This window comes from Leucopleurus acutus, assembly GCF_964270905.1.
Source record: "Leucopleurus acutus genome assembly, chromosome: 3".
NCBI lineage: Eukaryota > Metazoa > Chordata > Mammalia > Artiodactyla > Delphinidae > Leucopleurus > Leucopleurus acutus.
This window is the reverse complement of record NC_139145.1, coordinates 50,685,852-50,711,233: the sequence shown is the minus strand read 5'-3', so window position 1 is coordinate 50,711,233 and position 25,382 is coordinate 50,685,852. Positions and strand designations below refer to the sequence as shown.

At 46.7% G+C, this 25,382-nt stretch overlaps 2 protein-coding genes across 3 annotated transcripts; both read left to right on the top strand.

Moving 5' to 3' along the window:
* The first annotated feature begins 1,247 nt into the window (after nt 1-1,247).
* On the top strand, nt 1,248-11,436 carry GRPEL2 (GrpE like 2, mitochondrial). 2 transcript variants are annotated; one of them, XR_014326095.1, is made up of 5 exons: nt 1,272-1,357; nt 3,640-3,793; nt 4,744-4,825; nt 8,192-8,625; nt 9,172-11,436. XR_014326095.1 is itself a non-coding variant. In XM_082836259.1 (4 exons), the coding sequence occupies exons 1-4, from the start codon at nt 1,281-1,283 to the stop codon at nt 8,554-8,556; spliced, it is 678 nt and encodes a 225-aa protein (XP_082692385.1). In that variant the 5' UTR covers nt 1,248-1,280; the 3' UTR covers nt 8,557-11,436. The 2 variants fall into 2 exon arrangements, 1 of the variants encoding a protein (XP_082692385.1); XM_082836259.1 differs by having other exon boundaries at nt 1,248-1,357; nt 8,192-11,436.
* Nucleotides 11,437-17,644: 6,208 nt separating this feature from the next.
* On the top strand, nt 17,645-25,382 carry PCYOX1L (prenylcysteine oxidase 1 like). The gene is given in 7 exon segments (XM_082835893.1): nt 17,645-17,745; nt 17,850-17,894; nt 17,896-17,899; nt 19,595-19,769; nt 21,476-21,687; nt 23,887-24,027; nt 24,495-25,382. Coding segments are annotated over 6 exon segments (1,236 nt in total). The 5' UTR covers nt 17,645-17,745; the 3' UTR covers nt 25,154-25,382.

Here is a 25,382-nt window from a genome sequence, read left to right as displayed (position 1 = left end):
TCTCTCTAAAATTCATCCACTTCTTCCTATCTCCACTGGCACCATCCAACTTCATTAATTCATTCAACAAATGTTGGAACATCTACCATGTGTACCTACTGTACTCGATGTCAGAAATCACTGCTGTGAACAACACAGAAACTCTCATGAAGCTCATACCCTAGTTGAGAAAACGAACAAAATCCAGCAAAAGTGCTGAAGATAACTAAAACAGTAGCGACTTTAGATAAAGTGGTTACAAAGGTCTCTCCTGTGAGAAGACCCCAGGACAGAATACAACCCTTCTGTGCACGCACCAGTCCCAACAGCTTGTCTCCCCACCTCTGGGACCCAATCTTCTCACAGCAGTCAGTGACCCATTAAACACGTAAAGGCATCGTAACATGTTCCCCTTGCAGTCAGAGTAAAACTCAAGTTCATTAGACAAAAAAAAAAAAAACTTGACCTACATTAGGGCACTGTTCCACTCTGTTCATTAAGCATGAACAGACAAAAAAAAAATCTCTGCCCTAATGCAACTGACACATTAGTGAGGGGAAATGAGAAAATACACATTTTAAAACACAGTAAGTCGGGGGGAAAGGGGGAACTGGAGAAAAAAAAAGCAGGGAAGAGTGATGGGAGATGAGAGTCAGGCTTCGACTTTTTTAATTCCTCAAGTGCTCTGGCCCTGCCTAACCACCGTCTTGTGCTGCTCCCCCGCTTCCTCAAGTACTTCAGTGCCTTACTCGCAATACCCCTCTTGACTTTGCAGATGCTGTTTCCCTCTACCTGAACCAGCTGCCTCTTCTTTTCATCTACTCATTATTCCGCTTTCAGTTCAAAAGCTATTTCCTTTGGGAAAACGCCCCACACTCGGCCATATCGTACTCTACGCTTCCGCAGCACCAAGCCCCTCACCTTTAAACACCGGTCATATTTTGACTTTATAGGGCGTTAGCAATTGTTTGTTGTGCATAACTTCATGTTAGCTCCTTGAGGGTACAGCTGTTATTCCCTTTGGTCGCCGCGAATTCCGCGCGTAGCACGGAGCCCACTCCCTTGTGACAGGAAACCAACCTACTCGCCGAATACGCAGGGGGCCGGAAGGGTTGCGTTTCGTCTGAAGACCGGGTAGGAAACGGCGCAGGGACAACCCGACTAACAGCGTTCCCATCCGGGGCCCTGAGAGAGAAAGCCTTCCCGCGAAGGCTGCCGGGAAGCGTGGTTTTTGAAGCGAGCGTATCGCGTCACTTGGGGCAAGTGCGCGTGCGCAGCCTTAGTCAGCCGAGGTGGGGAACATGGCCGTGAGGTTCTTGTGGGCGGTCCGGCGGCGGATGCAGCCCCTCCTGGCCTCGAGTGGCGCGTCAGATGGCAGGTAAGCGAGGCAGGCCGGGGATCCGGGACGTGAGGACGATGCAGGAGAAGCGATCCGGAGGGGCGATTTTAGGCTGGAGGGCGAGAGGACCTACCAAGCCTCTCGGCCGCTACGACTGGGCGCTCACGGCCCCATCTTACAGAGAGGGAAACTGAGGTCTACAGCCTTGCCTTCTTGCCGGGCCGAGGAAGGTGGAAAGATCCGAGGTCACGCCCTCGGAGGTGAGAACTGTTATTCAGCCCGAGCGTCGATTGAATTGGGGATGTACCCTTCCCATCCCCTTCTCGACAGCTTCGGTGTCTGCGGATAATTTGGGATTCTCTCCCAACACCCTGTGTGATCGTATCTGAGCTTCACTTTACCTATCGGTAAAAGGAGGCCGTTGGACTTGGTCTTTACAAACGGCCCTTCCACCTGCCTTCGGGAGTTTGAAGTTCCGGTTGCTACTTTTATCCATCAGTTGCGACTTTTACTGATCATTTATCATGCCAATTGCAGAACTATGGGTAGTTCTTTTTATTCTTCCGTTTAACTGAGGAAACTGAGGTTTAGAAAAGTTGAGTAACGTCTCCAAACTTAAATACTCATGAAGTGGTGGAACCCAGACCGGAAACCAGTCAGGGCTGTAGAATCGGCCCTTTAAAATTAGTGACCAATGTTACTTATTCTTAGAGACTATTCCCCGTTGACAGTTTATTTATCGGAAAGAATAAAAATTGCTGAGTAGGGGGATGGGTCAGGTTGGATCTCTGAAAAGTAAATTAAATTACGGTGAAATCCAGAAATTTTGCATAACTATCTGTCACCTTTTTAACACACCTGACCCAGCACTGGGGTGAGAGGTTGAATTCCGGGTTTCAAGCTTTTTCTTTTTCTTTCCTAGTCTTTTTGACAGTTTGTGGTGTAGGGAAGTGATCAGAAGGAAAATGTTCCCTTCTAATAAAATTTCCCCGACTCCAGTTCTGAAACAGTAGCAATTGAATGGGTGCACCGCAACTCCCTCTTTCTCACGACTTGGGCCCTGGCCGTGTGCCCTTTCAACTGGCCCTGAGGATATCTTGACCTCCTTTCAATTGGATAAGTGTAGTTTGTTAGCAATTTAGGAGGAAGGATCTGTTTCACCCTGTGTGATGTGTCCCAGATCTGTGGTGACCAATTTTTGAAATAAAAATGTGTAATCTTGTGTAATCTGACACTGATGTCAGATGTCACTGATGTCATAATAACCGAATTCAGGACTGGCCTGGAAGATAAAAGTAATCTTGCCCACACCCTTATACTGATGGTTCCCTCTTCCCTTTCTTGAAGTAAACTCCTTTACCCCCTTTAAGCCTTTGCTTAGATTTCACCTCAGTGGCCACTTTTCAATATATACCAGTTTAAATAAATAAACTATTTGTTTTAAAGACCTTTTGCGCTCACAGATTTCTTGATGGTTTTACTTCATATTAAGTTATGATGATCCAGGAGGTGTAATGGAAACTTCCTTGAACAGGGGTCTCAGAACTGCTACAATCCAAGATCTGCAAACTAGCCCCACTCTAAACTTTTTATGTGAACTGAACTATATGTCTATATGATCTGTTTTATTCACCTGTATATAGTTCACAGTCCACAACATATAGTAAATGTTTTATAAGTTTTTGATTGACTTGATTTTACATATAGGTGAGCTCCCAACTCATTTTCTCTTAGTGTAGGTTCTCTTCCATAAAAGCCTTGCTTTTACTTAGAGCTTGTGATCAAGATGGCTTTAGAATTCCAGGCCTCACTCCAATTCGATAAGGTACCTTTACTGGGCTTGATTTTCCCCACCTATAAAATGAGGGATTGAACCTGAACTGTACGGCTTTTTGTTTTGAATTCTCGCTTCTGATATTGCCCTGCTGGTTCTAGGTATTATATTTTCTCTTGCTGACTTTTGTGTTCCCACTTCCAGCTATTTCTACTGCCTGATGCTCAGTATCCTGATTCAACAATACTATGTAATCTTGAGCAAGTCATAAGCCTCTCTGAGCTTCGGTTTTCTCATCTATAAAATAGGGATGATGATAGTATTTATCTCACATGTTGTAAGATGAAAAGATGATTTAAGTAAAACCCTGTCAACTGTGTCTGGCATTTAGCAAGCACATTATAAGTGTTTGTATTGTTAATGAGACTGAAAGCACTTTGTCTAGAGAGAGTCAATCTGGGAAACATTCCAGCCTCTGAACCTGGTTATAACTTCAGCTGTTTGTGACGGCATTTCTTCATAATGCACCACCTCCCTCCCACTTTAGGGGATGGCTGCATCCTTTCAGCACTGCCACCCAGAGAACCGCTGGTGAAGACTGCAATTCTGAGGACCCTCCTGATGAACTTGGGCCCTCTCTGGCAGAACGAGCCTTAAAGCTAAAAGCTGTTAAACTGGAGAAGGAAGTCCAGGATTTAACAGTGGGTAGATTTTATATTATCTGTTCATATATTCTGTAACATATATCATATTTTCTATTATCTGTTTATATTATCTATATTCACATCTTTTCTCTGATTTAAATATCCACGTAAAGTTTTTTAAGTCAGTTTTTAAACTGTTTCTTCTAATTAGCTCTTTACCCCTCTTGCTAGATATACTAGGCAAAATAATCTGTACTAGTTCAAAAACATTACTGACTACGGATACTCATCTCTTTTCAGTTCCCTGGTGTCACAGTACTTAGATACCTGATATTTTGGTAGCTTCAAAGGAGGTACAGTGCCTGGCATGTAGTACACACTCAATTAATATTTGTTGAATGAGTGAGGTCATTTATCATTGTATTCTGCCAATCAGACTACCTCTGGCTTACTGTGCCAGTACTAGACTGACAGACTTTGAGAAAGAGAAATAATTAGAGTAATTCCAAAGCAGGACCACCCAAAAATGGTAAGGGGTTTGGAAAGTGTGTCTTGTGAGAGGAATGAAAGGAACCAGGGATTATGAAAATGAAAGAAGAAAAGACTAAAGAGGCTAAATAATTGGCTTAAATTGATGACATATTTTTAAAACTTACTGGCTATCCTAGAGTTCAGTTCAACAAAAGAAAGTTGAAGGGTGGCAGTGTTGCCTGAAGGTGAAAAAGAAAGCTTTTTCTCAAGATAATGAGCTTGAAAACAGTTGTTCTGTGTTCAAACTGGCAGCCTAAATGACAGCCTATAAGGGCCGCTATAAAGAGAGATTCCTGCTATGACTGGGAATTTGGAGTAGCTGATCTAAGATTCCTACACAACTCGTGTTGTTGTTGTTGTTGTTGTTTTAATAAAAATCTATACCAAGGGTGAAATTTGTAAAGTAAGCAAAAAGTTTCTTTTCCACCAGCAGGCATTTGTTTTCTTATCGTTTTGACTTTGCTTTTGATGCTCAGGTGAGATACCAGAGAGCTATAGCTGATGGTGAAAATATAAGAAGGCGAACCCAGAGATGTGTAGAAGATGCCAAGATATTTGGTGAGAGGTTTATTAATAATAAAAATACCTTTTAGTTTAAGGGCACTTACTGGCAGTTGTGCACACTGAACTTAGCAAAGGCACATCTGAGTCCTTAACCAATCTATACCCTGCCCTTCCTCTATCCCCCTAGGCTTTCTGCTCTGCTTATTGGGAATGTTGTCAAGTGAACCATTTGCTAAAGTAATATTTGCCTTTATTTTCACCTGACATTTGTTATTTTATTTTTCAAGCATGTACAGTTAACATTCTAGTGCCTATACAGGCAATTCGGTTTAACTCATTAATGAACAAGTGAATCATTAAGATGTTCAGAAGAGAATCCAAAGAGCAGACACATAGGCAATCATAAATGCTGAGATTTGCTTCACATAAGCAAAATTGGTCCATAACCATAGTGCAATAATCAACTGTATCTCCACCAGACAGTTTTCACAACTATAGACAAAAATCATTTGCATTACTGTCAGTGTTCTACAGCTTGTTGTGTTATAACTCGAAGGTTCAGACCACATGGAATCAGATAACCCTGAAAGCTGTGCTAGATTGAATCTATTTTTTCACTGATGGCATTGAATAATCTTTTTGGTCCATTTCAAAGTCGTTCAGAAATTTTTTCCTAAATGCACCACTTCTTGTTCCAAATCTGTTCACGAAAATGTTAATTGAATAACGGATTCAAGAGTAAAGGGCAAATCTGTGATTACTTGCTGTACTCACAATTTAATATGGAGCATTATACTTTGACTACACATAGAATGGAGAGCTTGAGGGGCCCTTGGATTCTATCTAGTCCAGTCTCCTCTTATAGGCAAGCTAGAAAAAGTTATTTGACAACAGGTGTAGATATGAATCCATTGATTCCTGATCCCTAATCTATTATTCTTTCCCCTATATCACACTCCTTCCTGTTCTCTGGATTTTATCCGCTATTTGTACAGGGGATTCACTTCATCCCTGTCCTGTCCAACCCTAGTCCTTTGGCTTAGCCTTCTGCTTTTCGTTCAGTGCTGTAGATATCATGTTTCAAGACTTTGAGTAAATTCTAACCCCCAAATTGTATTCCTGAATAGCTAAATACTGACCCCCCAATTGTGTTCCTGATATTTCATCCAAGTTTTAGTCTCATATTTCCAGCTATCAGGGCTCAGTGGCCAAGCCTGCCACCTGTTAGTCCATAAATACAGTTCTGAATTTCATCAGAAAAAATTTGTGGAAATTTATTTTCTCTTTTGTTAAATAATCACCTACATAAGATGCTTGATTTTGCCTCTTGTCCCACAAAACGTAAAATACGTACTATATGGCCCTTTAGAGAAAAAGTCTGCTGACCTCTAGCCACAGGGAATTTTTGTAGCAAATAGAACAATCGTGATAAGGGGAAGACTTCCTGCCTGCTTGCGGGGAGCAGGGTGAGTTGGCTTACCACAAGTCAAGCTTCGATGCTTTAGGAACTGGCTTATGTCAGTTTCCTCAAGAATTAATAAGGTTCTCAGGAACAAATACATATTATATAAACTCAAAAGAATTTGGTCATCTAATTTGTTAATTTATAGAGAAAAATGTGTCAAGCAAAACATGAAGATTGCTCAGTGAGCATGGAAGTAGAAAAAAAGAAGAAAGCTTTCATTGTCATTAAATTAACATACAGTATAGCGTGACGACTATCCTCCCTCCAGGGACAGTCTTGTCTCAGCAACCCATTTTCTCTTAAACAGGTCACAGAGATCCCTTTTTTCCCTCTAAGAAATGTTGCGGGCACCAACCATCTATTGAAGTAACACAGTAATAGGAATAGGATCAGAGACTGAACCCCTCACTGTACAGACAAGAGAACCTAGGCTTCTGTTTACCCAAATTCATACAGCTTTACTGACTAGAAGCCAGAACTTTTTGTACCATGGCAGTGTACAAATCAGTCCAGCAGCTTACAGCTTTCAAATTCAATTTGAGTATTTGTCTTCCTTTGTATAGCCAGGGAAAGCCTTTGATGTCCCTGATTGATCTTTATCAGACAGTCTTTCCTCTTGGATGGAATTCCAAATTTTATCAGTATACTTTTCAAGGCTTTAGCTAATCTCTTCTACCTTTTCAGCTGATGTCATTAACAGCCATTAATATATATGGCTCCCATCCCTCATAGTGATGGGAGAGGTATCTTGTGGAACTCACCAAGTCTAGTTCTCTGAAAAGGCCTGCTGCTTTCACTCTTTCCTCTCCATTGCCTCCTCTCCTACTCCAGGCCATATTATACCAAGATTACTTCAGTCGGCTCTCTTCCATTTCTTATGATATCTTTTCTTCTCACCCATCTGTGATGCCCCCAGCACCCCACATAAATTGTGTATGTTACTAGACAATTTGACTCCTCTTCCACTTGTTTTGCTCAAGAAGCTATAATGGATTTCTATTACCCAGAAGTTAAAGGTAGAATTTTTGCCTCTCTGTCAGTCATTCCTTCCCATCCAGGCAGTACATACCTGGGAAATCGCTCCTCTGTCATCATCTCTTTTATTGGCTGCCTGCTTTGACACAGGGCCTTAAACCTGTCACTGGACCAAAGCTAGATCAACAAAGTCCTTCGCCCCTCACCAGCTCCTACCAGGGCCTTTGTGTTACCATAGGTATCTGTGATGATGATGTTCCTTATCATTTCTGTAAGAAGAATGAAGAATGCAGCATTGGGAGTAATGAGATTTCTCAGCAACTGAGTTCACTTTTATAAAGTTTATGTGACTCTAAAAAGATTAGACAAGCTTGGTGGCCTGTCTTCAGCAAGTGTATATAACTTCATAGTAGGCATTAAGAGACTTACCTCATCTGTGGAGTATATTTTTTTCCTGTTCCTATTTAGCTAATCCTCAAGAATAAACCACTCTTTGACTCCTCCTTAGCACAGTCTTGTCTACTATTCTTTTATTATTCCCTCATCAATGAAATACTAGTGTCTTGTTCCTGTTGAGAATGTATGCCTTTCCACAAATGAGACAGTCGGGAATTTTCAAAATATTCATAACTTAGTACTAAAGGTGAATAGCAACAAAGATACAAGAAGCATATAAGTCAAGTTTTTAAAGGACAGGTTTCTGAACCTTTTGTATATAGTCTCACCTAGTTCTTGGGTTCTAACCATCTTCCCCGTTTCCCAGAATACTTCCTAGTCATATGCCTTCCAAGAGAAATGCTGGCTCGTCAGTAGGGTTTCAGGGGTAATCATTGGTGATGATCCCTGAATCCTTTGTGGCAATCTTTGCGTTTCCTGGGGTACCCAGTATACCAGCCAGCTCTCTGAGCCTTCCCCAAACTGCACCCTCAAGAGCAGAGGGGTTTCCTCACAAACAGTAAGAGTATTTGGTTTCTCTGTAGGAATTCAGAGTTTCTGTAAGGATTTGGTGGAGGTGGCAGACATTTTGGAGAAGACTACAGAGTGTATTTCTGAAGAAACAGAGCCTGGAGACCAGAAGCTCACTCTGGAGAAGATCTTCCGAGGCTTGTCACTTTTAGAAACAAAGCTGAAAAGCGTGTTTGCCAAACATGGCCTGGAGAAGATGACACCCATTGGTGACAAATATGACCCTCATGAGCATGAACTCATCTGTCATGTGCCGGCTGGTGTTGGGGTGCAGCCTGGCACTGTGGCATTAGTAAGGCAGGATGGCTACAAGCTTCATGGCCGCACCATTAGACTTGCCCAGGTGGAAGTGGCAGTGGAGTCTCAGAGAAGACTATGAATGGGCCCAGAGGAACTGAATGTTCTCCCGGAGTGCAGTCACCTGTGATTCCTTTATTTATTAAACTAGGTTTGTATTGTACATGAGGTACTTCATGTGATCTGTTTTGGATTTAGTCATATTGGCTTTATTTCTAAGATACTCTTTTGATTTAATGTGACCTGTTTGGTCTCATCAGAAGTCTTGCCATTGGGCATTTGAACAATGTGACAAGTGTTCCTGTGGCCTTATCAAAATACGTTTAAGAAAATTATTTTTAAATTGGTACTCTGATGACTTTCAATCCAAAATTTTTTTTAAAGGTGGAAATGAGTATATGTTTATGTATTTTCAACTAAATGTTCCTTACTAATGGTCCCTATAAAAGGAATTATATAGAATCTTGTATTTGTGGGAAAAGGAGATGGTAGGGATTGGTTTAACATTTGGGTACTTAAATGATAAAGCTTTATAGTTGTATGAATTTAAATCATTTCGGTTGATTTTTATGCACGTAGATTTTCAGGACTTCCGTTTTCATTTTATTTTTCTTTTAGCCATCTTTTGTCCTTGTAGTTCCTGCCAGATAGACTTCATATTCACACTCATTGTCCCTTTTCAAATCCCATTTACAAGGCTAATGGCCCAGGCAAGACTTGGAAGGCAGAGACTGGCAAGAAATCAAGATACCAGGTCCCTTTCAAGCAAGTATGGCCAAGAAACCTTGTGCTTTCTTTGTTGAGTTATCTTCAATTTATTTTCAGCCTCCTCCCTAGGTATATAATCATTTCAGGGAAATTGAGGCAGCACCAACAGCTAAAGACCTAAATTGGTCTATATAGGTAATTTACCCACAACTTCTCTTTCCACCAGCCCTTAAATCCTCTGCCACTTTGTCAGATTTACCTTATGATCCTTTATTAGATTACGTGGGGAGGTGGTCAGGACAAAAAAATGTTAGGTTCCCATGATTCCTCATTAGTTATGCTAGGTTTGGGGTGTTTTTTTGGGGGGGTGGGGTACTTACAATTCACTACCTCTCTTACATTGACAAGCATTATTTCCTAGTTTTTGTGTCTGTCTTATGTCACATGTGTAAACATCTAGCTCCCCTTTTATGTATTGACCTCCTAGAGTTAATGAGCCTATGTGTATATTTTTTATTTCACTCTTGCTTATAGATAGTGTTCTGTAAAAAATTTATTCAATAAATGAGTTAGTGAAAGAATGATATATATATAGATATATATATATCTATATATATATCAATTGGACATTAGAAAGGAGGTCATATGGTTATTTTAGTGTTAGAAGCAGCCTTCATGGTGATCTAATCTCACCCCTTCAGCTTCTTCTGAAGTATGAAAACATAGTCCTTTTAGGACTAGACTCAAAGAAAAAAAAAATCTCTAAAACTAGTAAACTAAATTTTAGTGAGAACTTAAGTAAGAAACAACTAGATATTAACTTCAGTCATTTAAGATTCAACAGTTCTATAACAAACATGCAAATATGTCCCCAGCAGAGAATTAAATGTTGTTAGGTGTCCAGATTGCCCAGGTTCAGGTTTAAGTTACTTACCCATAAAATAAATCCATTCCTACTAGAACTCTATGACCCCATTCTGTGGGGTGGTGAAAGTTATCCTCTTAGACATCATAGATAGTTCTAGCATACTACACAAGCATGTATCAACAAAGCATCCCCCAATGGGTCCTACCACCTCCACCAGATTTAGACACTTAAACAAATACATGCTTCTAAGATGCAAGCAAAAGACTGTTGGTGAGATTTTAAAACCAGAACCTCTTTTGTCATTCCACTAAGTACATACTGTAAATATAATGAGCAGTCAGATTTCACAATAGGAATTTGTCTTTTTTTGCCTTCATTCCTTTGAGATTAACAAATAGTGACGACAAGAAAATGAGCCAATTATGATTTCCTTTGTGTTCTTGGATCACTAGCTATCATTACCAGTGAATTAGAATAACCATAATTTTAGGTGTGGAATGTTCTGATTACTTGAAGAGTTTTTATTCCTTGCAACCTCCTGTTTTAGCAAGTAGACTGAGAATAATTTTAGATTCTTCTACTATTCAGTAGTTTTGCAGACTTAAAAGTATAAATTTAGAAGATGGAGCTATAACAGTGAGAATCTCAAAATGCTGAAGGGCTTTCACGAGCCAGTGCAGCATAATAGAGCATAGTAGGCTTAGTAGGCATCAACTTGAACATAATTCCCAGCCTAGTCACTTCACTCTTCTGAGCCTGCTTCCACGTTTGTAAAATGGTTATAATTCTCAAAATATTGTGAGGATTAAGCGAAATGTGCAAATTGCCTATTACAGTAGGCCCTCAAATATTTATTTTTATTGCCTTTTATTATACACATTGTTTTTCGTATGTTTTTATAGTTGCCTAAAGTCTAGGGGAAGGGAAAGACTGGTTAAGTGGTGCTTGACTATAAAAAAAAATGGTAAGCTAATCAACCACAGTGAACTTATTTTCCTTTTAGCTTCTGTTTTTTGTGTTTGTCTGTTTTAGCCATAACAAGGAAATCTACATTTTTAGACTGGAGAAATAAAATTGTTTCAGTGCCCTTAATTGTTTTCATCTTGATGGTAAAGTAAAAAGACATCATTGGCTTGCCAATGATAGGTGTAAGGAAGCTTTGACTCATTTGAAGAGGGATCTTGATGCTTTAGTACTCGGATTTTACGAATCTTTTGTGGATTTTCCTCACTGCCATAAAGGAATTATTCAGTTTGATACTCATATAAGCTTGTGGTGCTCTTTCATGGCAAAGGATTTAATAAGTGAAGAAGGGTTCTTAAACACTAAAGCAAAATCAAATAAGGAAGGCTAAGGATGAAATATAATCTTCAGAAACAACTTTAATAAAACCTTAATTGAAATAACTGTGTTTCACGTGTTTAGTGTCTTTGTCTGCCAGATTCATATTGTGTATTGACGTGGTCACTTCACTAATTGCTGACCCACCTTATTGACACTCAGTGGAGGTACCAGCAGCCCAGCCAAGTGGATGCAGTGTGTGCATTCCACACCTTGCCTTGGTGTTGAAGTCTTGTCTGTTCTGCCTCCTTGACTTGCTTCCTTCTGATTTCTATGTGTTTCTTAGATCTGGACTCCTGTTTCTGCCTTCCTCTCTGGCACTGCCTTTTCTTGTGCTCGCTTCTTGGTTCTAATTGTCTTACCTGCTTTAATCATTTTCACTTGAACTGCAGGACTTCTGACCATCCTCTCAACCAGATTACTGGCATGTGGCTTACTGCTTCCATAAGCCCTTCCCAACCTTTGCCTGGCTTTTCCTTTACCTCTGCTTCTCCACTGGCTTCCACATACCCAGCCTCCTGGCTAAGTGCCCCTCTTTGAAACCAGCCTTTCCTGTAGTTTTGGCCTTGCATTTTCATCATTCATCCAGTCTTGTCTGCATACCCTGGCTCCATAATGCATTGTTCCTCATACTCACAGTGCTAGCTTGTAAGTATATTCTTATTCCTGTCCACTCAGACTTTGTCCACATTCTCAAATTCACTGGAGGTTTTAAAACACGACTCCAAAATCTCCTTGAATCTGGACCAATAGAATATAGGGAAGTGACACTGCTGGTTTCTGACCCAAACCTTCCTGTCTCTGGATGCTCACTCTTGATACAGCCATCAAACCAAAGAGTGAGCTCAAGTAGCCTGTGGAGTGGAACTGAGGGCCATGGCTGAGCTTTCAACTGACAGCCAGCAGCATCCTGCCAGCCACCTCAGTGAGCCACTTTGAAAGTGGACTCTCCAGTCCCCAGTGGAACAGCCCCACCTGACATAACATGGAACACAGATGAGCTGATCTCACTGATCCCTGCCCAAAGTGCAGATTTATGGGCAAAATAAATGATTGTTACTTTTAACCACTAAGTTTTGGGGTGGTTTGTTATGCAGCAATAAATAACTGATTGAGTCACCCAACCTCACTCCCAGTCAAACTACTAGTTTTGCACCTCGGCCACCAGAATTATGCCTCCTTGCTTTTCCTCTTAAACAGCCTTTTTGAACTTGTCCTACAACTTTGATACACATCATCGATGTGTTGTAGGATTGGAAGAACTTCCTAACAGAAGAAAATACAGCTCTAGAATCTAGAGTTACCGAAGACCCTAAAATTAAAAGCAAAGGAGAGTCAAGTTGAGTTTTAAAGTTAATATGATTTTACCCAATTAAAATACTGCAAGAATTATATTGTTAGCACATAAGAGAACATGGCACAAAGTGATGGTGAATGCTTGTTTTAAAAAGATAATTTAAGGGAATATCTTGAGGCTGGAAATGAACTTAAAAGGTTTTCCATTCTAACACAAATATTGCCAAAAAGGTTTTCTTTTTAATATGAGAAATGCATGTTTATTCATCTGCTGCTTTACTAGTAATCTAGATTGGCCCTGTTAAGACTCACAGAGCTGGTTGGAAACTCAGATCTATGCCCTTTTACTATTCTCCGAGTCCCTTCCATTTCTTCTCAGCCATAATCTGACTGAATAAACATGAATTTTCCTTATTTTATCCTGAAACTCATCCCCAATTTTATTTTCTGCTAGAGGAAATCTGTCCTTCATAGTGTGGTAAACTAGCCACAGTGAGCTGCTCTTGTTTTCTGAGAGGGTGAAAATGGGAGCTTATCCCTTCCTTCCTACCTTTCCTCCCCTATGAAAGGAGAGTGGATGAAACTCTTACCTTTTGTTTTTAAGTAGAAGGCAGAGACATAAACTGTATGTCAGAACTGCAAATACACGTAGTAACTAACAGCAGTCTTGAAAGCATCTGGCCTTGTTTCAGCATACGCTGAAACAAGTAGCGTCTAGCCATCCCGACTGCATGACTGGTCAGCAATTTCCAGCACTTGCAGACACTGCCAAGTGATTTCACATCCCCTATCTCACGTGATTGCCACAACCACCTAGAAAGGCAGAGCAGGGAAACAGAACGAGACACAGACAAGGCACGCTACAGAGCCACTAACGCTCAGAGGTTGGATTGGAACCGAGATCGTCAAAGCTTCAATTCTTTCCCAGCCGTCAATCCCCCCGGAGCTGGGCCCTGGTCCTGAAGCCGAGCACTCGAAACGCGCACACCTGCGCCAGAGCAGGACGAGCCAGCCAATCAGGAAACCGAATCCAGGAGGCGGGACGGAGAAGCTGCCAATGACAGAGCCTGCCCCCAGAGAGATGCGGCTAATGAGGGCCTCCTGCCGGAGAGGGAAGGCTGATTGTCCAATGAGAGGCTGCGACCAGCGAGGCTGGAAGGCGGAACAGCCAGTGAGGCGCCGGGCTGGGGCGGAGAGCCCAGCGCCAACCCGCGACTGCCCGAGTACCGGCGTGCTGCCCCAGTCGCTGCCCGCCATGGCCCGCGCTGCCCGGCTCTTCGCCTCGCTGGCCGCCCTCCTTGCCGCTGCCGCTACAGGCGATGCCCGGCCCAGCAAAATCGGTGCGGGAAGGACCGGGTGGGGTGCTGATCTGGGGAGGGCTGCGAGGGAAAAAGGTTGTGAGCCGGGAGTCTCTGGATGGGGGAAGGGGAAGGCAGCCGGGCGAGGGAGGGGTCCTCGGGAGAGGAGCTGGGTGGAGAAGAGCCGAGGCACTGCGACTGGGCGAGGAAGGGGACCGCAGTAGGCAAGGTGCTGATGGCGTGGGCTTGTGTCCAGGGCTACCTGGGGCGGAAAAGAGGCTTGGGGCAGGACTGGTCACCGATCTTACCGGAAGGTCCAGGGTCACTGAGCATCTGCCGTGGATCTGGCTCTTTGCCAGGTGCCCCCAGGACAGAGATTCTGGCCTCTCTGGTTGACGTCATTCACACAGGTTTATTGAGGGTCGTCTATGTAGCAGGCACAGTGCTCCACAGTTCTGTGTGGAGGAGAAGAGACTGCACAATACAAGGAAGTTAGTGCTAAGGCTGAGAAAGCACTGTGAATTCAGAGGAGGGGCGCTTCACCCCAGTCTTTGTGGGCTCTGGGAGGTCTTCCTAGAAGTAACATCTAAGCCAAAACCTCATGGAGGGTAGGAGGCAGTTCTAGGGGAGACAGAACCCATGGTAAGTCCTCTGGGGATAGATTTGCTGAATGACGAAGTGGGGAATTTTCAACAGCAGTCTTCTTACTTATTTGCTTTCTTTTGAAATTTTCAAACATAGACCAAAGTTGAAAGAATTGTACAGTGATCACCTGTATACCCAGCACCTAGATTCTGCCGTTAAGGAACTGCTACTATATTTGCTTTATCACATACCTATCACATGTGCATTAATCCATCTTACATTTTAATGCATTTCAAAATAAATTGCAGACATCATGACATTTTGCTAAATACTTCATCATGTATATAATTGACTAGAATTCCATATTTGTTTACACTTTTTACCTCTTAACATTTGTCATTTTAACTCTACATGAATCAAAGTTTTTCAAGTCCCTCGTATATAAAATTCCCATAGGAAGAGATGCTGAGCTTCTGGTGTGAAGGAGAAGGAGTCCCTAATCCACTAGGCTGCCCTCTGTGCGCTCTAGGTGGCAGGGAGGGATGCCCCATGGGAGCACCACGGACTTAATAGGGCCAGTGCAGTGCTAAGGTTTGGATTACCAAACCGCAGCTCAGGCCATAAAGGGTTAAGACAGGCTGAAGCGTGCCAGAAATCAGTTTGGGACTGAACATTTAGGGTTTTCAGAGGAAAGAGAATCCTGAGAGCTGGAGTGGCCAGAGAAGGCCTAATGGAGGAGGTGGATTTGGAGCTGGAAGAATTAGGCAGGCAATGTCTTGAGATGCAGGGCCTCCCCCATCTCTTGGGAAAGGGCAGCAGAGCAGGACATTTCTCACTGAACAGTGAAGAAGGGGCAGGGCCTCCTCACAGCTCTACCATTTCTGGCAACGCAGAACTTGCTGCCTTCCTCATTCCAGCCAGCCCTACCCACCTCACCCCAGGCATCATCAAGGCAGGCTACGTGGCAATGCCATGCTGTCCTGTAGCTTTCCTGATTGTCCTCAGCCGTCTGACAAGAGCCTCTGTCTGTCCGTGGTGGTTTGGACTCTACCCACAATGGGAACAAGGAGCTTCCTGTTAAGATGGCTTAACCCTCAGGCTGCTGCATGATCAAATCTGAACACCTCGGTGTGGCACTGGACCCTTTTTCTTTTAATTTTATTTATTTATTTATTTATTTATTTTGGGCTGTGTTGGGTCTTCATTGCTGTGCACGGGCTTTCTCTAGTTGCAGCGAGCGGGGGCTACTCTTCGTTGCCATGCGCGGGCTTCTCATTTCTGTGGCTTCTCTTGTTGTGGAGCACAGGCTCTAGGCGTGCGGGCTTCAGCAGTTGTGGCTCGTGGGCTTCAGTAGTTGTGGCACATGGGCTCTAGAGCACAGGCTCAGTAGTTGTGGCGCATGGGCTTAGTTGCTCCGCGGCATGTGGGATCTTCCTGGACCAGGGCTCGAACCCGTGTCCCCTGCATTGGCAGGCGGATTCTTAACCACGGCGCCACCAGGGAAGCCCACACTGGACCCTTTAAACTCCCCCATAGTTCCACATGTGACCATGCTGTTCTCTCTGCAGAGAATGTGTTTCTGCTCACTGGCAAAGCCTATTGTGCTCCAGGGTCGTTGCTTCCCTGTGAAGCCTGGGGCCCACACCCTCAGGCAGAATTCACTGCTTCCTCAGGATTCTCTGGAATCCTGCTGTTGCACTTGGTCACACGTTGTCATTGCTAATAGTGCATGTGTCTGTCTACCCTCTCCCCGCCTATGCTCAGGGGGACAGGAGCTCTCCCTGTTTGATTCATCCTATGTCCAGCACATCTTACCACAGACCAGAGAGTGGGTGTCAGTTTGTGGGTGTTGAATGAGCTGACTCTCAATGAGGTGAGGTCTTCTGTTTCCCTGTAGTCCTTGGGCAGCTTCCAGGCCTTGTGATAGCAGTTTCTCTGGGGGGGGAAAAAAAGGGTAATTTGGGGCTTGGTTGAATATGGAAGTGGTAGGGAGCACATTGGTTTAAAACGTTAAGGGCATTCTTGGAAGTGGCTTTGTAAACACTGAGAAGAAGGAAGTAGTTTGTTCTTTCAAGATGCAACAAATAGTGAGCTCTACTGCCTGCCAGGATCTGGGGACATAGGGACCTGCCCTCAGACCTTAACAGATCATTTGAGTATAGTGTGCCATGGACTAGGCCAGGGTAAGGAGAGTGCTGTGGGACTATGCAGGAGGGACACTTGTCTGAGGTGGGTCAGGCAAGCCAGCTAAAAACTATATATAAGGGCCACAGAGGTCAGTGAGGCAAAGGGTGACAGAGCATTTCTGACAAAGGAAGCAGTGAGGGCAAAGGCACAGACATGAGAGAGCAAAGTCCCATGCTCCACAGCAAAAGAAGTCAAGACAGACAAGAAGGTGGAGTGTTGCAAGGGTGAGGCAGGGAATGGAATAAGTAAATGGAGCCCAGATCATAAAGAACCGTGTATTTTTGCCTTCTTGACAGCAGCCTGTGGTCTTAGGGACCAACATGGGTCTAGTAAGGACAAATCACACCAGCTTTATCTCATTCTTTTTTGAGTAGGTTACAAGACTGTCAGATGAGACGAAAGCTGTGTCTTAGATATGTGGTGGGCAAAAATTGTGGGCAGCATGGCCATCCTTTTCAGTAGTTTCATAGCTGCTTTACTGTCCTCTCAGTGCTATGGAATGATTACTATCTGTTTGGTCAGTGGTTCCTAGCAGCACCTCAGAGCCCTGTCCAATGAAACGCTTTTCTCAGTGACTTGGATGAGACTATTGATGGTATATGAACTAAGTTTGCAACTAACAGGAAGGCAGGAGGCTGCAGATTTCCTTTTTGAGATGTTAAAAGCCTATGAGATGCAAATACCTGGGAACCACCGGCCCAGGAGGCTGAGAAGGCGTGACCCGCAGTCTCACGCCCATGCTCTGTCTCTCCCCACGCCTGCCTCCCGGGCCTGCTGACAGCCGTGGTTGGAGCCGGAATTGGGGGCTCTGCCGTGGCCCATTTCCTCCAACAGCACTTCGGCCCCCGGGTGCAGATCGACGTGTTTGAGAAGGGGACCGTGGGCGGCCGCCTGGCCACCATCTCGGTCAACAAGCAGCACTACGAGAGCGGCGCCGCCTCCTTCCACTCCCTGAGCCTCCACATGCAGGGCTTCGTCAAGCAGCTGGGTGAGTGCGCCGTCCTGGGGCTGGCGGCAGCCCTTGGGCCCTTCCCAGATTACCCTGATGGTCAAGGCCGGAAGGTCATATAGCCCAATCTCCTCGTTTTACAGATGGAGCAGCTGAGACCAGAGAGGGGAAGGAACTTGCCTGAGGTTACACAGTGAGTTAGTTGCAGAGCCGGGATTAGAATTCAGGTTTGACCTCTCCCCCAGGCCAGTTTCTTTCCCTTTCAAATTGCTGCTTCTCAATAATCATAATCATAATGGCTTCCACATGGTGTATGCTTGCCAAGTACCTGGCATCCTTCTAGGTGATACATAGGCATTACCTCCAATCCTCCCTACCAGCCTGCAAGATGGGTATTGTATCTCCTCCCAAGGAAACAGGCTCAGGAAGCATATACACCTCGGCTAAGTCTCTGCAGCTAATAAGTGAGAGAACTGAGATTCAACTGCAGCAGCATCTATCAAAACCACAAATACGGGGCTTCCCTGGTGGCGCAGTGGTTAAGAATCCACCTGCCAATGCAGGGGACACGGGTTCGATCCCTGGTCCGGGAAGATCCCACATGCCGCGGAGCAACTAAGCCCGTGTGCCACAACTACTGAGCCTGTGCTCTAGAGCCCACGAGCCACAACTAGTGGAGCCTGCGTGCCTAGAGCCCGTGCTCCGCCACAAGAGAAGCCACCACAATGAGAAGCCCGCACCCCGCAACGAAGAGTAGCCTCCACTCGCTGCAACTAGAGAAAAGCCCACACGCTGCAACTAGAGAAGGCCCACGCACAGCAACAAAGACCCAGCTCAGCCAAAACTAAATTAATTAATTAAGTTAAAAAAAAAACCCAAATACATATACGGTTGGATGCAGAAATTCCATTTCTCAGAAGTGATCCTGTAGGTGTACCCGCAGATGTTCAAAGTGGTAGGCACACAAGGTTGTTCATTACAGCATTGTAATAGCAAAAAGTTGAAAATATCCCACCCGCCCACCCACTGGGATCTGAGATTAAACAAAGTATTGTTTAAGTACACAGCCGACTGTTCAGCAGCCAGAGTGAGGAAGTCCTGTAGGCCCACGTATAGAACAGTCTCCAAGATACATATGTCAATAAGGTGCAGACCAGTGTATATAGTATGTGGGGGTGAGGGGAGGGATAACTCAGAGATATGTACACATTTATAAGTGTTTGCACAAAATATCTCTAGAAGGATGCTGCAGGAATATACTTACTGGTTGCCTCTGGGTAGGGGAACTTCGTGGCTTTGGGACAGGAATAGGAGGGAAAGAAAGAAAAACCCGTGACTTAGGGCAGGTCCTATAATCGCTCAGCCTCACTTTCCACATCTTTACCTGGGGTTGCTAACACCTGTTCTGCCTCTCCCGAGGCTGTGAGAAGATGAAGTGAGATACGAGGACACAGTGCTCTGTAAGTTGTAGAGTGCAGGCAGTTGCCAGGAGCTGTGATTCCTTCCATGTGGCCTTGGTGCCCAGGGCTGCCATCTCAGAGCAGGCCCTGTTGGCTGTCAGCCCCTGGACGGTCCAGGATGACGTCTGAATTTCCCTCACTCGTGGCTGAGTGGATCCCTGTTGGAAAAAAATAAAAAATGGTACATTAGTTTAATTTTCATTTCTTTGTTGACTAGCCAGGCCAGATATCTCCCCAGTGTACTGTGTACTGTTCTTAGACAAGCAGCACAGATGCACAAACCGTAGTGTTCATGTTGCCTTTAATGGAGCCGATCCATGTGCATCCTTCAGGATGGCCCCTGAATCTAAGCCTCAGGAATCGCTAGGTTCCCCCGGGGCGGGGGCTCCTCCGAAGGGGACCTGAGGGCCTCCTCCTTGTCTCCTCAGGGCTGCGGCACCGGCGCGAAGTGGGAGGGAGGAGTGCCATCTTCAATGGGGAGGACTTTGTGCTGGAGGAGACTGACTGGTACCTGCTGAACCTCTTCCGCCTCTGGTGGCACTACGGCATCAGCTTCCTGAGACTGCAGATGTGGGTGGAGGAGGTCATGGAGAAGTTCATGAGGTAGGGCTGGGTGGGGCGTGGGGAGGGCATTCTAGAAGGAGAGAGGAATAGAGGTGCCGCAGGAACCAACGTGACTGTACACTGTCCAAAAGGAAAAGGTACTTGCCGGGTGTGAGAATTCCGCCCAGGCTCCGAGCACGCGCGGCGTCGGCAAGGTGCTTGCTTAGTGCAGCGGTAGTTGGTCTCTCGCGTTGTCACACTGGCATCCTCTTTCCCTCAGCTAAAAGCATGGGTTGCAAACTCAGCGACCTTCAAGGGCCCACCTGGGGTATGAATAAGTGAAGCAGTTGGGTGGAAGGGAAGGCTAGGGGGTGAGGGGCCCTGAAGAGCCAGGCCCCCCTCTGAAGGGGCGGCCGCTCTCTGCTCAAGCCACTGGTGGCCATGGGGGAATGCCATCTTCCAGTGTTTCAGAAGAAGCTGGAAATCCAGTTATATGTGAAATCTCCCAGTTTTTCAGTGTGCACAACCAATTCATCTTATAAGGCAAATGAAACATATCTGTCAGCCACAGGCAGCCTGTGGGCCACCATTTACAAACTCTTCTGTCCCCCAGTCCCACCATGAACAAACAGCTTTCTTTACCACCTGTCTCCTCCTTGGGTCCTGGACCCCTCTCCATCAACTCCAAATAACGAGGACAAGTGGGCTGTTGTCACCCTGTCCACCTCTCATAATCCACTCACTCACCAGGCGGGTACGCAGCTCTCCCCCACAGTCCTTCCTGAAGGTTCTCCCTGTTTCCTGGCCCAGGTGCAGAGGCTGCAGCATCAGACCCTCAGTCGTGGTCTCTAGGCCTCCTTCCTGGTTGCTGGTGCTTCTCCGCCCTTCCCACTCCTATAACTATGCTTTTCACGGCCCTTCTTCCTTATATTCTCTGGGTGTCCCCAAAGCCATGTCTTCACTCCTCTTTCCTCTTTCTTATATTTTTCTCCCTTTTCAATTTCATCTAAACCCCCAGGGCCAAGTTCTCCTTTTCATGGGAGACAACGTCTACCTGTCGGCCCCCAGTTTCCCCTTAAGTTCCAGACCCACTAACTAATCAGTTTCTAACTGCTTTGTGGACATCTGGCTGTCACGTCCATAACCAAACTCAACAGGTTTACAGAGCAGCCCAAGCAGAGGCAACTTTTTCAAAGGCCAGCCGTCCGAAAGTCCATCAGCAGATTGTTCCAGGCAAATGCCAGCCCCTGAGATGGGGGGAGTTGTGGGAGAACAAGCCATTATCGAGGGGGTGAGTGGGAGGCCTGCTGGACCGAGCCGGACAGCTTTGACATAAGGCAGTTGCCATCGGGTCCGATGTGGTCCTAGAAGCCACTTCGGGCAGAGCCGAAGTTGCTGGAGAGGGGATGTGTCAGTGGGGGCGGGCATAGCCCACTGCTTGGCAGTCCCAGCTGAGTGAGAAGAGGGCTGTGACCTCAGGCAGGGAGTGGCTTGAGAGATGACATGTTTGTCATTCAGCAGAGCCACGATGTGAAGCCAGGTCTGGTGGGATTCCAGAGTATTTGCCCTTCCCTCTGGGCTGTCCCTCTAAGTGAGACAGGCCGACCACAACCAGCGAATAGGCCATTACCAGCCTCCTCTCTCACCCACTGCATGGAGAGGAGGCGCGGGTCCCTGCTGGGGCCCCCCAGGTGCAGTGACCCAGCAGCAGGTAGTCAGCTGAAAGGCCTTTCTGCACAAGGGCTCTGGCTCCACTTGTCTCCCAGGATCTATAAGTACCAGGCTCACGGTTACGCCTTCTCGGGTGTGGAGGAACTGCTCTACTCGCTGGGGGAATCCGCCTTTGTCAACATGACCCAGCGCTCTGTGGCCGAGTCCCTGCTCCAGGTGGGCGTCACACAGCGCTTTATCGATGATGTCGTCTCCGCTGTCCTGCGGGCCAGCTACGGCCAGTCAGCAGCGATGCCCGCCTTTGCTGGTGAGCCTCCTGCCCTCGGCCTGCCCACCTGCCCTTCCCTGGCCCTCCCTGTAATAACCTCACATTTACCCGGCTCAGTACAGTTGCCTAGCCAACACTGCCCCCTCTGATTCTGGCATCTATCCTCCAAGCTGTCAGGAGATGGTATTCATCCCACTTCACAGATGGTGAAAGGGAGGCTCAGCTCTCAGGTCCTGTGTGTTTTTACCACTCCTGTTTGGATCGGTTTCAGGAGCTGTCCCGTTGAGGCCTCTGGGCCCCTGGGTATTTATCTGTTAGAGCACTGCATCTTCCCAGCTTATTACTGGGGCAGGTGGGCACATGTACCACCCACCATCTTCCAGCACAGGCCACAGATCTGCCCGAGAGTCGTCAGGGCATGTCTTCCCCAAGGCATGATGACCATTCTGGGCCTTGAAAGATGCTGTAGGATTTGGCTGGGGTGGTGGAGGGGCAGAGAGGGGCAATCAAGGCTGAGGAGCTACACGGGCACTCAGTGGCCTGCTTGGCTATGTCCTCCTCTCCCCCTCCTAACATGGAAGGCCCAGGCTCGGTCCTTTGTCCTCTTCTGCTCTCAACTACTTAGCCTCCCTTGGTGAGCTCAGCCAGTTTCAAGACTTTAAATTCCACCCACCTGACTCCCAAATACGACCTCCAGCCCAGACCTCTCTCCAAAAATGCAGGCTCATGTGTCAGCTGCCACCCTTGTGTCTGCACTGGAAGGGCTAATGGGCGTCTCAGACTCAGCACGTCCAAACCTGAGCTTCTGATCTTTCCCCTCGAGCCCCTGCCCCTCCCAGCGTCTGCCCAGCTTGGCTGGTAATTACTCCTTTCCATTGCTCCAGCCAAAACCTTGAATCATTTCTTTCTCTCATATCCTTTATGTCATATGTCAGGAAATCCCATCTGCTCTACCTTCCACGTATACCCAGAATCTGACAGCTTCCTACTACTGCCTCGTCCTTGGTCTAAGCCACCAACATCCCTCAGCAGGATTACTGCAGCTCTCCTACCATGTCCCCCACCCCCTGGCCCCTCAAGCTCAATGCATCAGCCAGATGATCCTTTTAAAACAAAAGACAGATCCTGACAGGCCTGCATGTAAAACTGTAATGGCTCCCACATACCTTCAAGGAAAACCCAAAGTCCTTCTAGTGGCCTGCAGGGCCCTACATGGTCTAGGCCTGACCACCTCACCACTCCCTCACCCCAGACCAGCCACTCTGGCCTCCCTGCCGTGTCTCCAACGTCCCAGGCGCACTCACACCTTGAGGTTTTTGTGTGGCCAGCCCTCTGCGTGGAGCATTCTTCCCTGAGACACAATCATGGTAGACTCTCGCTCTCCCATGTCTTTGTAAAGATGTTGCCTTTTCATTGAAGCTGCCCCTACCCCTCCTGCCCTGCAGGTATCATCTTCTAGCAGACTGCTTGATCGACTTATTTGATCTCCTCCCACTTGAAGGCAGGCTTTCCAATGGGAACCTGTCTCCTTCGTTTACTGACGTATCCTTACAATAGTGCCGACCATCATAGGCACTCAGCCCATTTTTGCTGAATAAATGAATGAAAAGGTTTATAATGAACAAGCACCTCCCATATGCCCAGGATACTATTCCTCTGACTCTTGGCACTGCTAGCTCCTTCCCACCCTTCAGGTCCTGCCTAGTTTCACCTCAGCGAGACTACCCTGCTCACTCTGCCGGTATCCTGTATGTATCCTTCAAGATATAATTCACATACCACATAGTTCACCCATTTAAAGTGTAGGATTCAGTGGATTTCAGTATATTCACAGAGTTGTGCCTCCATTACCACAATCAATTGTAGAACATTTTCAGTGCCCAAAAGAAACCCCACACCTATAGCCATCAGTTCCCCAACATCCCCCAGCCTTCCAGCCCTAGGCAACCACGAATCTGCTCTGTGTTGCTATGGATTTGCTCAATCTGGGCAGTCTGTGTAAGCAGAATCATACAATCTGTGGTCTTTTATAGTGGCTCTTGCACTGAGCCTAATGTTTTTACTTCGCAACATTGTGAATTTTGTTGCAGTTATTTGTGCGTGTCGTCTCTCCGCGCCCAGGGTTGGGAGGAGTCTTGGCCTGGGAGAGAGGCCCCGGTAGGACGGTGCTGGACTCTCCAGCCCACCGCGCAGTGGTTCTGAGAACCCACTGGCCGCCCTCCCTCCCCCTTTGCCCAGGAGCCATGTCGCTAGCCGGGGCCCAAGGCAGCCTGTGGTCTGTGGAGGGAGGCAACAAGCTGGTTTGTTCCGGTCTGCTGAAGCTCACCAAGGCCAACGTGATCCACGCCACGGTCACCACTGTGACCCTGCAGCAAACAGGTGAGAAGACAGAGCAGGGGCCATGTCCACTCCATTCCTAAACAGTGAACACTTCCACCTCCTCTGTCCCTAAAGCCCTGGTTTATGACCTGCTGGGGAGTGGTTCCCAGCACTGCCGAGTGACACCAGAGGGCACTGTTGCCCCGATTCAAATGTCAGGGCCAGAAAGCAGAGACTTGCATTAATCTAGTCCCATTCATTTGACCACTGAGGACTTTGAGCCACAGCCTGGCCCACGTTCCCCCAGCTAGTCAGAGGCAGAGCCAGAGAAAGAGCTCGGGTTTCCTGACTCCAGTCCAGGGCTCACCCTGCAGCCACACCAGCACGGAAAGACTGGGACCCAGCAGCTGGAAAGCCCAGCTGCACCCATTGAGGGTCTTGTCTCCTCAGTGCAGGGCCCCAGATGGCAGGTAAGTGGGGAGAAGCTGAGAAAGAAGCGGGCTTTTGTGCTCTCTTCCCTCTCCTAGAGGGGAAACCCTTGTACCATGTCAAGTATGAGAATGAGGTGGGAACAGGCTCTGACTACTACGACATAGTGGTCATCGCCACCCCCCTGCACCTGGACAACAGCAGTACCATCACCTTTGAAGGCTTCGACCCGCCCATCGATGTCGTCCAGGGCTCCTTCCAGCCCACCGTCATCTCCTTGGTCCATGGCTACCTCAACTCTTCCTACTTCGGCTTCCCCGACCCTAAGCTTTTCCCCTTTGCCAGCATCCTCACCACAGACTTCCCCAGCTTCTTCTGCGCCCTGGACAACATGTGTCCAGTCAACGTCTCGGCCAGCTTCCGGCGGAAGCAGCCTCAGGAGGCCGCCGTGTGGCGAGTCCGGTCCCCCCAGCCCCTCCTTCGCTCTCAGCTGAAGACCCTCTTTCGCTCCTACTACTCAGTGCAGACGGCCGAGTGGCAGGCCCACCCCGTCCACGGCCCCCGCAGCCCCCTCCCGCGGTTCGTGCTGCACGACCAGCTCTTCCTCCTCAACGCCCTGGAGTGGGCGGCCAGCTCCGTGGAGGTGACAGCAGTGGCTGCCAAGAACGTGGCCCTGCTGGCTTTCAACCGCTGGTACCAGGACCTAGACAAGATTGACCAGAAGGATTTGATGCACAAGGTAAAGACGGAACTGTGAGGGCTCCGGGGAGAGCTGGAAACGTCCAGCCCCCGCTCAAGACGGATCCCCCCACCACCACCACGCAGCGGCCAAGGTTTTACAAGCCACACTCACCCACAGAGCCCTTCTCTGACCCCTCGTGTGTGGAGCGTCTTTTCTCTCCATTGTGGGTCCTGGTGACCAACTCTCTGCCTCTCCATCTTAAGGATTTTCACAGTGTTGCTTCTTTTGAAGGGGGAGAGTAAGA

Coding starts and splice junctions, on each gene's coding strand:
- GRPEL2 (XM_082836259.1), top strand. CDS start 1,281: ATGGCCGTGAGGTTCTTGTGGGCGGTCCGGCGGCGGATGCAGCCCCTC. Junction 3,794..4,743: donor AGGAAGTCCAGGATTTAACA/GTGGGTAGATTT, acceptor TTTGATGCTCAG/GTGAGATACCAGAGAGCTAT. Junction 4,826..8,191: donor AGAAGATGCCAAGATATTTG/GTGAGAGGTTTA, acceptor GTTTCTCTGTAG/GAATTCAGAGTTTCTGTAAG.